General features: G+C 55.7%; 1 protein-coding gene across 1 annotated transcript in view; it reads left to right on the top strand.

The window, feature by feature from the left end:
• The first annotated feature begins 7,397 nt into the window (after positions 1 to 7,397).
• GRK2 (G protein-coupled receptor kinase 2) overlaps positions 7,398 to 13,960 on the top strand; it is a 20,434-nt gene continuing 13,871 nt past the window's right edge. Inside the window, exons 1-2 of the mRNA XM_034767741.1 lie at positions 7,398 to 8,177; positions 13,468 to 13,544. Coding sequence (XP_034623632.1) covers positions 8,065 to 8,177; positions 13,468 to 13,544 — 190 coding nt within the window. The 5' untranslated portion in view covers positions 7,398 to 8,064. The remainder of the gene's footprint in view (positions 8,178 to 13,467; positions 13,545 to 13,960) is intronic.

The raw sequence follows: 13,960 nt of genomic DNA, 5'->3' as shown, positions 1-13,960 counted from the left end.
CATCAGCACCACCGACCATACCAAGGCACGTGCCTTGCTCGGGGTGTATCCAGACAGTCACCAGCACCGAGGCATCGTAGCCGCGGCCATCGACGGGACACCAGAGATAGCACCTCCGACGTATATGTTTCATTGTCGTCGAGGTCTAAATCCCGGGGCCAGACCTGACGTGGACGGGACTGGTCGAGCCGTTCCTACGGCACCGTGTGCTCCTCGGCCACCTCTGCCTCGGTGCCCAGCCGTCCTTCCCCGGGCTGCACCGTTCCCCAGGAACGTGTAACCCTGGTAGGCGCAGACCCCAGATGACTCAGTGGCAAGGGGCGCCATGGCAAAGACAGTGGTGCCAGTGGGCACCGTGGCCCCAGGCGCCTGCATCGCCGGGGCCCGCTCTATGGCCGGGGCATCCCAAGCCCACTCGGCCTTCCCGCCTTGGCACCGGGACCAATCCTTGGGGGCTGCACCACCGGTACCGCACCTGAACCAGGACACGGAGTGCGACATTCCGGCACCGACCGATGCCCTAGGGGCCGTCCCGGTCGCCCTGTCAGCACCGGATGAGTCCATAGCGGCACCACCCCCTCCTTCTCAGGAGGACTTCAAGGCGCACCAGGAGCTCCTCCAGCAGGTAGCCACCAACCTCCAGCTCCAGACGGAGGAGATGGAGGAGCCGTCGGACAATTTGTTTAATGTCCTCTTCTCCTCAGCACAGGGCCGTGTGGTGTTACCGCTTCACCAAGGGGTAGCCTACATTTCCATTGGCCTATGGCAAACCCCGTCCTCTCTACCGCCCATTTCCAAAAAGGCAGAACAGAAATATTTTGTGCCAACAAAGGGGCATGAGTACCTTTACACTCATCCTACCCCGAACTCATTGGTGGTGGAGTCCATCAACCACCGTGAATGACATGGCCAGCCCGCACCAACTCCCAAGGACAAGGAGGCCAGGAGACTGGACACTTTTGGGAAAAAAGTTTATTCCTCTGCCAGTTTCCAGCTCAGGGTGACAAACCATCAAGCACTCCTGAGCAGGTATGACTTTAACTTGCCAAATTTCGAGCTCTCCCTCCAAGAGCAGGACAGGAAGGAGTCCATGGCTCTAGTTGATGAGGGTGCGACGGCAGCGAAAGCAGCTCTCCAGGCCGCCTCGGATGCAGCTGACACAGCGGCTCGTTCGATGGCCATGGCTATGTCCATGAGACGAGCATTGTGGCTTTCCCTGTTGGGGCTGTCAGTTGAATCCCAGTCCTTAATGCAAGACTTGCCATTTGACGGCAAGGCGTTATATGCAGACCAGACAGACACTCGTCTGCACAGGATGAAGGACTCCCGCACCACCCTGCAGACACTCGGTCTGTATGTCCTGCTGGCCAAGGACAAGCCTAGACCACAGCCTTTGGTTCTCCCTCTACAGGGCAGATACGAGCCCCTGCCCAAGAGGCCTAGGGACCAGAGGCGCAGATCACAGCGTCAATCCCACTTGGCCCCACGCCCTGGACTCTCGAAGGGCAAGAGGCGTTTCTGACTGTTTGCGGGGGGGGGCCACCCAACCTGTTGCCAGGGAACCCCCCCCCCAGTTAATAAAGTTGTTTTTTGGCAACCGTTTATCTGCCTTCAGAGTACATTGGTCCCGTATAACGTCGGACCGGTGGGTCTTCAGTACCATCTCCGAGGGGTACAGGCTGCAGTTCGATTCAACCTCACTGCACCTCCTTCCGCCCCGGGAGACCCGGAGCACGCCCTTCTGTTAAGTCAGGAGGTGACTCGCCTCCTCACCCTAGGCGCGGTGGAGAGGGTATCTCAGGAATTCCAGGGCAAAGGGTTTTATTCCCGGTATTTCCTGATCCTGAAGGTGAAAGGTGGGCTCAGACCCATCCTCGACCTGCGGAATCTCAACTAGTTTCTGGTTCGCTGAAAATTCCGTATGGTGTCCCTGGCCTCTATTGTCCTGTCCCTGGACCCGGGAGATTGGTTCGCAGCCCTGGACCTCCAGGATGCGTACTTCCATATCCACATTTTCGAGGGCTACAGGCGCTTCCTCCGCTTCCTGGTGGGGACAGACCACTACCAGTTTACGGTCCTCCCCTTTGGACTGTCCACGGCCCCCAGAGTTTTCACCAAGTGCATGGCGGTAGTGGCAGCCCACCTAAGGAGGAACGGGCTGCAAATCTTCCCCTACCTGGACAACTGGCTGCTCAAGGGCAAGTCTCAATCCCAGATGCAGACGCAGATGGAATTCCTGCTAGATACATACACAAGTCTAGGCCTAGTGATAAATGAGGAAAAGTCTACGTTAGTTCCGGTTCAGCGCATACACTTCATAGGGGCGCTGTTAGACTCGATGGTGGCCATGGCCTCCCTCCCCTGGGACAGATTTGAGAGGCTCAAAGGTCTCATCGCCTCGGTCACGGCCTTCCCTGTGATGACGGCATGAGCGTGTCTTCAAATCCTAGGCCATATGGCACCTTGCACCTCCGTGATGTGACACACCAGGCTCAGGATGAGGCCCCTCCAACTCTGGCTGGCCTCCTGTTCTTCCCAGGCCAGGGATGGCCTGGACAAGGTCGTCACATTGCCACCTAACGTAGTGGCTGACCTGCAATGGTGGTCCCTCTTGAGCAATATGCTTCAAGGTATCCCTTCCGAGAGCCCCCTCCCTCACTAGATCTGGTCTCGGACGCCTCGGACCTGGGATGGGGAGCCCATGTGGGGAACTTCAAAACCCAGGGCAGATGGTCGCCCCTGGAATTGTCCCTGCACATAAATGTCAGGGAACTCAGGGCGGTATGCCTGGCGTGCGTGGCCTTCCATCAGCACCTAGGAGGGAAGGTGGTCAGAGTCCTCACGGACAATACGACTGCAATGTATTATATCAACAGGCAAGGGGGAACACGTTCCGTGGCCTTGTGCCAGGAAGCCCAGCTCCTGTGGGAGTTCTGTATAGCCCACGACATCCTTCTGAGGGCCTTTCACCTGCCCGGCAAGCGCAATACGTTCGCGGATCACCTAAGCAGGTTTTTCTCCCAACAACACGAGTGGTCCCTACACAGGGAGGTGGCCAGGTGGCTCTTCCTTCAGTGGGGCACTCCCCAGGTAGATCTGTTTGCCACTACCCAAAATCGCCTATGCCCACGATTCTGCTCCAGGGCGGGAGAGGGTGAAGGGGCGATATCGGACGCGTTCCTAATCCCATGATCGGGCTGCCTGTTCTACGCCTTCCCGCCCTTTCCCCTGATAGGCAAAGTCCTACAGAAGGTGAAGGCGGACAGGGCTCGGATTATCCTCATAGCCCCGGATTGGGCCCGTCAGCATTGGTACGGGACCCTCCTGCAGCTTTCAGTGGCCCCCGCACAGGCTGCCGCTTCGACTGGACCTCGTCTCCCAGGAGGGAGGACGTCTCCTCCATCCCAACCTGGCTGCGCTCCACTTGATAGCGTGGCTGCTCCGTGGTTAAATGAGGAAGAGGGGAGGTGTTCTGAGGATGTTAGACAGGTCCTGCTTGAGAGCAGGAGACCGTCCACACATCGTACCTACCTGGCCAAATGGTATCAGTTTTCCATGTGGGCGAGGAAGAGGGGTTCCTCCCCCTCCTCTGCATCTCTCCAGCTCATCCTCAACTACCTCCTGTCCCTTAGGTCCCAGGGGCTGGTGCCCTCCTCAGTCATGGTGCACCTGGCAGCCATTTCAGCCTTCCACCCCAGTGCAGGGCCACTCAGTGTTTTCACACCGCATGACGTCCCGGTTCCTAAAAGGGCTGGATCGGGCTTTCCCTTACGCTAGACCCCCAGTCCCACTCTGGGACCTGAATCTAGTGCTCTCCTGCCTCATAGGGCCCCCTTTCGAACCCTTGGCCATGTGTTCTTGGTCCCACTTGTCGTGGAAAGTGGCGTTCCTGGTGGCTATCACCTCAGCCCGCCAGGTCTCAGAGCTTAGGGCCCTGACCTCCAAGCCCCCGTATATGGTCTTCCATAGGGATAAGGTCCAGCTCCGCCAGCACCCGGCTTTCCTGCCGAAGGTAGTCTCAGTTTTTTACATGGATCAGGACATTTTCCTCCTGGTCCTCTGTCCTAAGCCCCATTCCTCCAATGAGGAAAACGCCTGCACATGCTAGATGTGCACAGAGCGCTGGCCTTTTACCTAGACAGAACCAGGCCATTCCAGAAATCCCCTCAGATTTTCATTGCTTTGGCTGAGCGCATGAGGGGGCGACCGGTTTCCACCCAGCGGATCTCCCGCTGGATCACCTTGTGCATTCGCACGTGTTACAACCTGGCAGGGGTTCCTCCACCTAATATAGTGAAGGCTCATTCGACGAGAGCTCAGGCCTCATCAGCGGCCTACGTGGCTCATGTCCTTGTTCAGGACACCTGCAGGGCTGCTACATGGTCCTGTCCACACCTTTTCATCGCACTATGCGATCGTCTCCCAAACACAGGATGACGCCAGGTTTGGTAGGGCGGTTCTCCGCCCGGGTAACCCTTAAACTCCTACCCACCTCCATCAGGTATAGCTTGGAGTCACCTACAGTGGAATACGCATGAGCAATCACTCAAAGAAGAAAGGACAGTTACCTGTTGTGTAACTGGCGTTCTTCGAGATGTGTTGCTCAGCTGTATTCCACATCCCGCCTTCCTTCCCCTCTGTCAGAGTTGTCTGGAAAGAAGGAACTGAGGGTGGGGGGAGCACGCAGCCCCCTTTATGGCACGATATAGAGGCGCCACTCTAGGGGTCGCAGCGGTGCTCCCCCACTACGGGTACTGCTAAGGGAAAAACTTCCGGCACCTGTGCACGGGGCGAGCACGCATACCTACTGTGGAATACACCTGAGCAATACATCTCGAAGAACGCCAGTTACGGAACAGGTAACTGTCCTTTCCTGCACCTCCCCCAGGCCAGATGCCTCCACCTAATCTTATGCACTAGGGGGGAGGGGGTAGCAGCTGCTCCAGCAACCCCTCCTCCAGCTCCCACTCTCATCTCTGCCCTCTTGTGAGTGTGTGGAACATAGATGGGTCCTACTTTGCTCTCGCCCTGGTGAGATGTTGTGGGGGTGGAAACATAGATTTCCCCTGCCCAATATTTCCATCATGGGGGCACTAACTCTGACACACACCCTGCACCCCTGTCCCTCGTTCTGCCACCCCTGAAAGTTTCTGACCAGCTGGCTGTGTAGAAAAGCTGGAAAATGTGACCCAAGTGCAACCTAGCTAGCAGGCAAATTAGAACCCAGGTTTTGTTGTTTTTAACGATCATGGTTTTACAAAAGCTGACTCATGAGTTTTGAACACTTGTGGTTAACATCATGGATGATGATAAAACGCTTATCTTTACAAAGCAGAGCTACTAAGGGCTTGTCTACACCTAAAATGTTGCAACTGCATCACTGCAGTGCTTCAGTGACGATGCTACCTACATTGATGGGAGGGGTCCTCTGGTCAGCAGTGGTACTCCACACCCCCCAGAGATGGGAGCTAGGTCAACAGGACAATTCTCCTGTCGACCTAGTGCTGTCTATACCAGGGGCTAGGTTGGTTTAACTGTGTCACGTAGGGGTGTGAATTTTGCACACGCGAGTGACATAGTTATACCGATCTAACTTCCTAATGCTGACCAGGCCTGATGTCAGAAAGGGACATGGTGATCACCTAGTCTGACCTCTTGCATAACATAGGCCAGAGAACTTCCTGGAAGTAATTCCTGTTTGAACTAGAGCAGAAAAAAACATTCCGTCTTGTTTTAAAAAATGCTGGTGATGGACAATCCACCACAGCCCTCCATAAGTTCTTCCAATGGTTCATTACCCTCACCGTTAAACATTTACACCTTACTTTCCAGTCTGGATTTGTCTAGCTTCAATTCCTAGATAGTGTAGGCAAAGGCACCAGTGGTCTCCTTGAACACTTTTTAGCTCAGTGTTTAGTATACCCTCTCCAGGATATGGGAGATACAGGTTCAATTCCTGCTTCTTCCTGATGTGGAGAAGGGCTCTGCACTTCGGTTGCCCACCTGGCAGCAGCATGCCCTAACCAGTGGGCTGTACGCTAGTCTGACTGATGTCTTTGGACAGAAGTGTCACCATTCTGACAAGTGATGGGATGCTTTTCATCATGCACCCTGTTTGTTCTTTGCAGATTAGCCTGTGCAACTGAGCTGGTCAATTTCATTATTTTCCTAGTCAATTTCACTTCGGGCTGCTCCTGCTCTTAAACACATGCCATGGAGAGGTGAAATCAAAGCCAGGAATTTTAATTAATTTTTTTTAAAGGACAAAACTTAGTATTAACAAACACAGTCCAAATCTTTTGTCTCACCTACCTGAGAGCCTCTGTTTGAACTGTGATCAGTTTATATAATATAATATAAACTGTGATCAGTTTATATACACATTTTAAATCAGTGGCCAGACACATTTTGTATGTGAGAAGAAAACTGATATGGTTTAAAAGCTTGACATTTCCAAATAGAAGGTTGACCGGCTGTGCCTTTATCCTTAGATTGTAGCAATTTGGGGGGTAGATTCCAGCTTTCCATTTCACATGTGTACAAGGCCTAGAACTATTTATTTGTTTATATCATAGTGGTGGCAGCTGTATATATTACAGATTCATAGATTTTTTTAAAGCCAGAAAAGACCACTGAGATCATCTAGTTTCACGTCCTGTATAACCCAGGCCAGAGCACTTCCCCCACTGTTTCCTGCATCAATACCAGAACTGGTGTTTGAGCTAGATCTTTTGGAAAGACACCCAATCTTGATTTAAAGACTCCAAGCGATGGAGGAATCTACCCTGTCCCTGGGTGAGTTGCTCTGGCCTCTCAAACAGAGCAGTGATTCTGGGCACTGTACATTCACACAATGACTCTCACTCCCTGCCCCAATGTGCTTACAATCTCGGGGTATGAGCTGAGATAACAAGGGCCCATGCCCAAGAAAGGGGGCTCATGGGCTGACAGATTTGATCAGCGTAGTAAGCCGCTCAGCTGCTCCCTAGACAATTTTTTTTTTTTGCAGGCATCACAGCCAAGGGGGTCTCAAAGGAGAACAAAATATAAGGGCTTTGCAGGTTTTTATGGGGCACACCTTCCCAAAAGGGACCAGTCCCTGTTCCTTTCTTGGGGGCCTTTAGATGCTACTGTAAGTTCCCTCCTACTATCCCGCAGGTGTGCAGGCCGATTGGCTGGCAGGTGCATGCAGGGGGCCAGATAGGCATTCAGTTGTGCATGGGTGACACCTGACACACAGGCATGCTGGAACCTTGCTTCTGCCAACCTGCCCCCATTGGACGCACTGCGATCACAGGCGCCTAAAATGCAGTGTATGTGTGTGTGGGCGGGCGAAGGGCTAACACAAAACCTCCAGGGGGCAGCGTTCAATCTTTTGCTTCCCTTTTTCAGGGCAGTGTTGCTTTAAGCTGCAGCCGGAGAGAGACCCAAGCTAGCCTGTGCTGTAGCCAGTGTGGCGGCCAGGCAGGGCAGGAGGAAGCATTGTGGAACCAGTCGATCCTGCCTCTCTCTCTTTTCATGACCTAGTGACCTGATACTTTATCGGATTGTTATTTTTTTGCGGTGGCTTTGGCACAGGTTTTTTTTCTTCCCCTATAACGCTCGTGCCCCTCTCCTGGCACTCCCCTCGGCTGGCCCTGCCCGCTGCTTGCACCAGCAGAGCCACACACAGACACACAACTCAGAAAACAGAAGCAGTTGTCAAGGGGGTGGGAGACAAGCAAACCCTTAGCCGCATCCACTGCAAGGCAGGCCCGCCTCTCCTGCAAACACGCACAGCGCCTCAGAGAGGAAGGGGAGCCGCTAGCAGAGGAGGTGAAGTCGATCAGAAATAAGGAAGAAGTGGAAGGGGCTGTCGCCGCAAGGCATCATGTGGATCTGTTGGTGAAAGGGGTGGGGGAACAACACCCCCCTCTTTTTTCCCACCCCAATCCCCCCGGCATCTAGAGGGGCAGAGAGGGGGCTCGGTCGGCAGCTGAGGCCGGAGACTCAAAAAATTAATAATCTCTTAAGGTATTAAAAAAAAAAAAAAGGAAAGGAGAAGAGAGAAGATTGCCTGGCAAGATGGCCGACCTGGAAGCAGTGCTAGCGGATGTGAGCTACTTGATGGCTATGGAGAAAAGCAAATCCACCCCTGCAGCCCGGGCCAGCAAGAAGATCCTGTTACCTGAGCCCAGGTGAGCTGGGGGCAGGTGTGGGGCAGGCGGCTGGGCCTTGCTGGCCCTTTGGTTGGAAATGGACCTACTGCCCCCCCCCCCAACACACACACAGCTCCCTGCAAGGTGTCTTGACCTGAGCAGAGTGGGCACCCAGGCTGGGCATGGTGGGCAGCGAAGTGGCATGGTTCTGAGAGTCTGTGTTGGGGGGAGCTGTGTGTTACTAGGGAAGGCTGGCACACTCTGCCCTGTCCAGGTTGTGTCTTCCTGATTGTTTCCCCCTGTAGCCTGGATAGTTTCCCATTATTCTATTTTCTTCCAGGCTCCTGTGTCTTGCTTTCCAACACCAGGGAGATGGGAGAGGAGGGTCTTGAGTTGGCCCCCACCCCCTTTAAAACCCAGAGACCCTTCCCCACACCACCCTCTCCTCCTTTGTATCTGTCAGTTCCCAGCACCAGGGTTGTGATCTCCCTGCGCTTGGGAGGCTCTGAAGAACAGCCCCTGCGTGCCCAACATGATCCTGGCAAAACCTGTCATGGGCTAATCTGCACAGCTGGCTACATGCGGGCATGCATCAAACACAATGGTGCAGCAGGGCTGCACTAGCGCCTGTCTAATGGTTGTGAGACACACGCAGCAGGGTTCGAGATGCAATCTGTGCTAAGGATCATCTGTGCCCAGCACCCTACTTCCAACCCCATGCGCAATATCCATGCTATTTAACGAACTAGTGGCACTTAACAAGTGCCCGGGGATCAGGGCAGCCTGTGGCGCAACAGACATGTACGATGGCATGCATGGCACCTTTTTTTGGCCTTCGCCAATGCCGGGCATCAACCTGGCTTCGGGGAATGGGGCAGAGAAAGTCATCGAAATGCAGCTGACTCTGGGGTGGGAGGGGAGAGCTGCAGAGTGAAGAGCCCAGGGCCGATCCCCTCTCCTATTGGGCTGCTTTCCTGTTCTCATGGGCTGTAGATAGCACAGCCCCCTGCCCCAGCACAAAGCTCGACTCAGGGATGCTCCCATCCCCACCATCCATCCCCTGCCTGCTGAACTCCCTCTGCTCCCATGGCCTGGGGAGAGCAGGCCCTAGGACCAGCCAAGCTCCAGTCACCTGTCTCCAGCTTCTCCAAAGTGGGCAGGTGCCCATGGGGATGGTAGGGAGACCCTTTTGAGCTAGGAGTCCCTAGAAGCACCGGAGGCTGCCTGGACTCCAGATTTCTCTGTGCTGGGCCCATGGGGGGCCGTGGCTGGATGGGGCCCATGGGGGGCAATGGCTGGATGGGGCCCCCTGCCCTGCTCCCTGGAGCCAGGCCTGTCTGACCCCAGACCTCTACTTAACTGCATATTCCCCCACCCCAACTACGCTGCCCCATGTCACTGTGTGGGAGCAGGGTAGGCCTTCTGGGGACTGGGCCTGTGTGCTGGGGTGCATTGGGGGCAGGGAGGGGCCAGGCCTGTGTCCTGGGGTGTAATGGGGTGGGGAGGGGCCAGGTCTGTGTGGTGGGGGGCGTGGGGAGCAGAGGCGTTTCCCGTAGCTATGATAAGATGTCTGGGATGGTAGCCTAGGGACCCCCGTCCTGGAGAGGGGTTACAGCTGTGCCTTACCCAGATGCCCCCTCTGGGGATGGCTGTGGACAGAGACTGCCGCTGAGTCTTGGCGCCGCAGGGAGCTGGCTCCCTGCACTCCCCTACCCCTACTATTGGGGGCTCCCTGTACTGCCCTACCCCTACATGGGATGGCCATCCCAGTGCTGTGTAGTGCCCTTACTGTGGGGGATGGACCTGGGGAGGTGCTGGGGGCTGACCATCTTTGTGCCCGAGGGAGCTTTAAGGGGTGGGGTGGGGAATGGATCTCTAGGGGAGATGTAGTTGTGGGGGTGATATCTCCTATGTGGAGGTGACCTTGGGTTTGTAAAGTGGATGGGGGGCTGGGTGAATGGGGGGTGGATTAGGGGCTAGGGGCCCCCTCCCTTTGATCCCCACAGCGCCCTCCTCTGTATTTTCCCTTGGGAGCCTCTGGTGGCTCACACCTGGGCCAGCCCACCCCTCCTTCTCCCACATCCCACCAGCCAGGCCTGTGGGAAAGGCACTACCAGCTGCTGCCTCGGGCCTGGACCCTGAGGGGATGGCGCAGAGAGCCAGGGACTAGCAGGGGCGTGAGGGGCAGGGCCTGCTGCAGGGAAGGGCCATGATGGGGCCCTGCCATGCCGAACCAGCTGTGACTTCCATGGGGCCAGGAACTTGGTTGAGAGGGATGTGCTGCCTCACATCCGATCTGGCTGTGGGGTGGAGAAGGGGGTGCAGGGGCTTCTGTGTGACCCCCCCCCCACACACACACATCTGCACATGTCCGGTCACCTTACTCTGCTCCCCCACCCCTTTTGGTTTCGGGCTCACACTGGCCACAGAGGTGCTGGGCGGGGCAGGGGGGAGGGTCGAGCCTCCTGCCCCCCAGGCACTCCTCCCCCACCGTAGGGCCCAGCCAGAGGGGTTCCTCTTTTTTGCCTGCCCCTCCGGATTGATTTGGAGAGGCTAGAGACTAAAATCCTGGAGCCAGAGCCAATCAGGGAAACAGAACCCTGCGCCATGCTGGCATTGCTCACAGCAGCTGCTGGCATGCAGCAGGGCACTGCCTGGTGTGTCTGGGCGGGAAGCCCAGGGCGAGGGTAGCAGGTCGCTGTAGGGTGGGATTGAGGGACATTGACAGAAATCAGGGAGGAGCCCAGAGCTGGGATAGCAGAGGGGCTGCGAGGTGGGATGGAGGGGCAGTGGCAGAGCCCAGGCCTCTGGATTGGGACCCTCCGTGTCATGCCAAGACTGAGGCCCTCCTCCATCATCGAGGGAACCTCTGTCCCCTGGCCCAGCCTTGGGGAAGGTTCCGCCCATCTTCCCATTGGTCTACAGGACAGAGGAGAGTTTTCGGTTCCAGGTTTTGGTGAATTCTCCCGAGACCTGGGAGGCTGGAAAGATGAGGGGCCGAGTCCCCCTGGATGTCCAGTAAGGGGGCAAGGCCAGAGGGCAGCAGTGCAGTTGATTGGGGCTGATCAGTGTTGGGGCCAGGTTTCCATTCTCTTTGGTGTCATCAAGAGCAGCCTCAGGGCTGCTCCAGTACCCCACAGGGCCTTGACACCAGCTCTGGCCACACCCTCAAAAACCCAGCAGGGAGACACACCACCCACCAACCCACGCCACCCCAGGCCAAAGGAGCCCTTGGCTGCCCCAGCACGAAAGGCCTGGCCAGGGCAAGCACCTGGTCTTAGTTCTTTGGCCCATGGTCTGTTAAAGGGTCAGAGTGCTGCTGCCCTTGGCAGGGCCAGGGGAGGATGGCACCTTCATGATCAGGGCTTCACGGGTCAGCAGGGACTTCAGAAAGGCCTGTAGCCATTCGGGCATGTCCAGAGCAGGGGCCCATCTAGCCTGGTATTCCATCTCCAACAATGCTCACGTCTGGCTGCTTCATGGGGAGGTGCAAGGAGCCTTCTAGTGGGCAGTTCTGGACCAGAGCTTTCACTTTTATCCCCCTCCCAGTAACCAACTGCAGCCAGGGCCCTGCTGTGCCAGGTGCTGCACGGACATTTGGTGAGAGAGCCTCTGCTCTGAAGCGTTCAGTCTGCATAGACCTGGCAGACCATGCCAGGGTAGTCATCCCCGCTGTACCAATGGGGAATTCAGGCACCAAGAGACGACGGTCGCACGGAGTGTCTTCCACGGAGCCAGGAATAGAATCCCAGCCCACTCTACTCTAACCACTAGACCCCACTCCCCTTCCAGAGCTGGGAGAAAACCCAAGAGTCCTGGCTCTGAACCCCCCCAGCTCTAATGACTGGACCCCACACCCCTCCCAGAGAACCCAGGAGTCCTGCCCAGCTCAAGTTCTTCTCTTTGTCCTGAGCACTGTCAGGCCCTATTTGTGCAGATCCCAGAGGAGGATGTTGCAAACTCCCACCCCTCCTGGTGGGTGGGAATGGAGGCAGCAGCTTCTCTCCATCTCCCCATTATCCACCAGACTTGACTTTCCTGCTGGTCTGAGATGTTCCTTGTGGCACAAGGCCTGGTGTCTTCCTGCTCAGGTCTGCCGGGTGCCAGCTGCTGTCTTGCAATGGTGTTCATGTCCCTTGGGGAGCTGCCCATGGATATGCTGGGCAGGTGGGATGTTCCCTAGGGTGAGATTTTGGCGGCCTGGTCAAGCATCGTAGAAGATCCCAGTGGGCTTTAAGACTTCAAGGCAGAGCTGCTGAGCCCCACAGGACTCCAGCCACTCTGACTGTCCTATGGCAGAGGTCTCTGGCCCAACCCCTGCAGGGACTAGCTGGATTGAAGGACATTACACAGCCTGCAGGTCTGGCTTGGCTGGACTGGGCCTCATGTTGAACTCAAGGAACCCGCCCTGACTCAGTGGCCATGCCACTGAAAGAGGGAATGGCTCAGGTGTTAAGCTGGGGGGCAGGAGACCTGCTTTCAATTCCTTCCTCCTCCCTGTGTGATCTTGGGCACATCACTCAGCCGCTCTGCGCTTCAGTGTCCCCATCTGGAACATGAGGCTACCAGCACTTCCCTCCCTCCCAGGGGCATTGGGACACTAAATCCGTTAAAGATCACGAGGCTGTCACCTGGAGCAGCGATGGGGGCCAGATGAGCCTGAGACAGATGGAAAACGATGGAGTTATGCTGGAGACCCGGACCCAGTTTTGGCACTTCTCAAAAACAAACCATGATGCGGCCAGTTCACGTGTCAGCGTCAAGAGGCAGCGGGTGCCAGTGGGTGGGGCTGGGTGACCTTGGGCCAGTCCCTTCCTGTTTCTGTGACTCAGTTTCTGTTCCTGGCCTTTGTCCTGTGTAGCTGAATTGGGAGATCCTAAGGGTAGAAGCTATTTCTTTCAAGAGTGTACTGTGCCTGGCATGATGGGGCTCTGGTCTCAACTGGGGCCTTTGGATGACTACTTAATGGATGTGCTAGTGAGTGACTGATGCTGCCATGTGGCTGTTGTTTAAACAAACAAGGAAATTTTCACCCAAAAAACTTGGTGAAGCTGCAGCTGAAGGGAGGGAAGGGTCTTAAAGGGAGCTGAAATTTAACAAACCAATAAATATTGGAAAGTCAAAGAAGGTTCGGTTCAGGGGGAAAAGCAAATATTAAAATCCCCAACATGGGAAAGCCTGGGGTTCCGGCGGGGAGATGCCTGTTCCGACACCCCCAGGCATGTAGATCCAGAATCCAAATGGGCCCAGGTGCTTTATACTGGGGGAGGGAACAAGAGTGAGGGGTGGGTATCCCGATTAATCCCTTGTGTGCTGCGTGTCTTGCCAGCATCCGCAGTGTCATGCAGAAATACCTGGAGGACCGGGGCGAAGTGACCTTCGACAAGATCTTTTCTCAGAAGATCGGTGAGTGGAGGGGGTGGGGGTGAAGTGCTGCAGGGGATGCACAGACACACATACAGGTACACCCATGCATATCCCCCTCCTCCCAAGCCCTTGGTGTAACTGTGTGTCTGGGAGGGTTGGGATTGAGGGACAACAGCAGGATTGTGGGAGGGAGCCCAGCGCTGGTCTAACAGGGGGCTGCGGGTCAGGATTGAAGGGCACCACTAGAGCTGTGTTTCAGAGTAGTAGCCATGTTAATCTGTATCCGCAGAAAGAAGAGGAGTACTTGTGGCACCTTAGAGACTAACAAATTTATTTGAGCATAAGCTTTCGTGGGCTACAGCCCACTTCATCGGATGTAGCCCACGAAAGCTTATGCTCAAATAAATTTGTTAGTCTCTAAGGTGCCACAAGTACTCCTGTTCTTTTTGCGGATA

This window comes from Trachemys scripta, chromosome 4 (assembly GCF_013100865.1).
Source record: "Trachemys scripta elegans isolate TJP31775 chromosome 4, CAS_Tse_1.0, whole genome shotgun sequence".
NCBI classification, from domain to species: Eukaryota; Metazoa; Chordata; order Testudines; family Emydidae; genus Trachemys; species Trachemys scripta.
The sequence above is the reverse complement of the archived record's forward strand: the minus strand, read 5'-3'. Positions and strand labels throughout refer to the sequence as shown.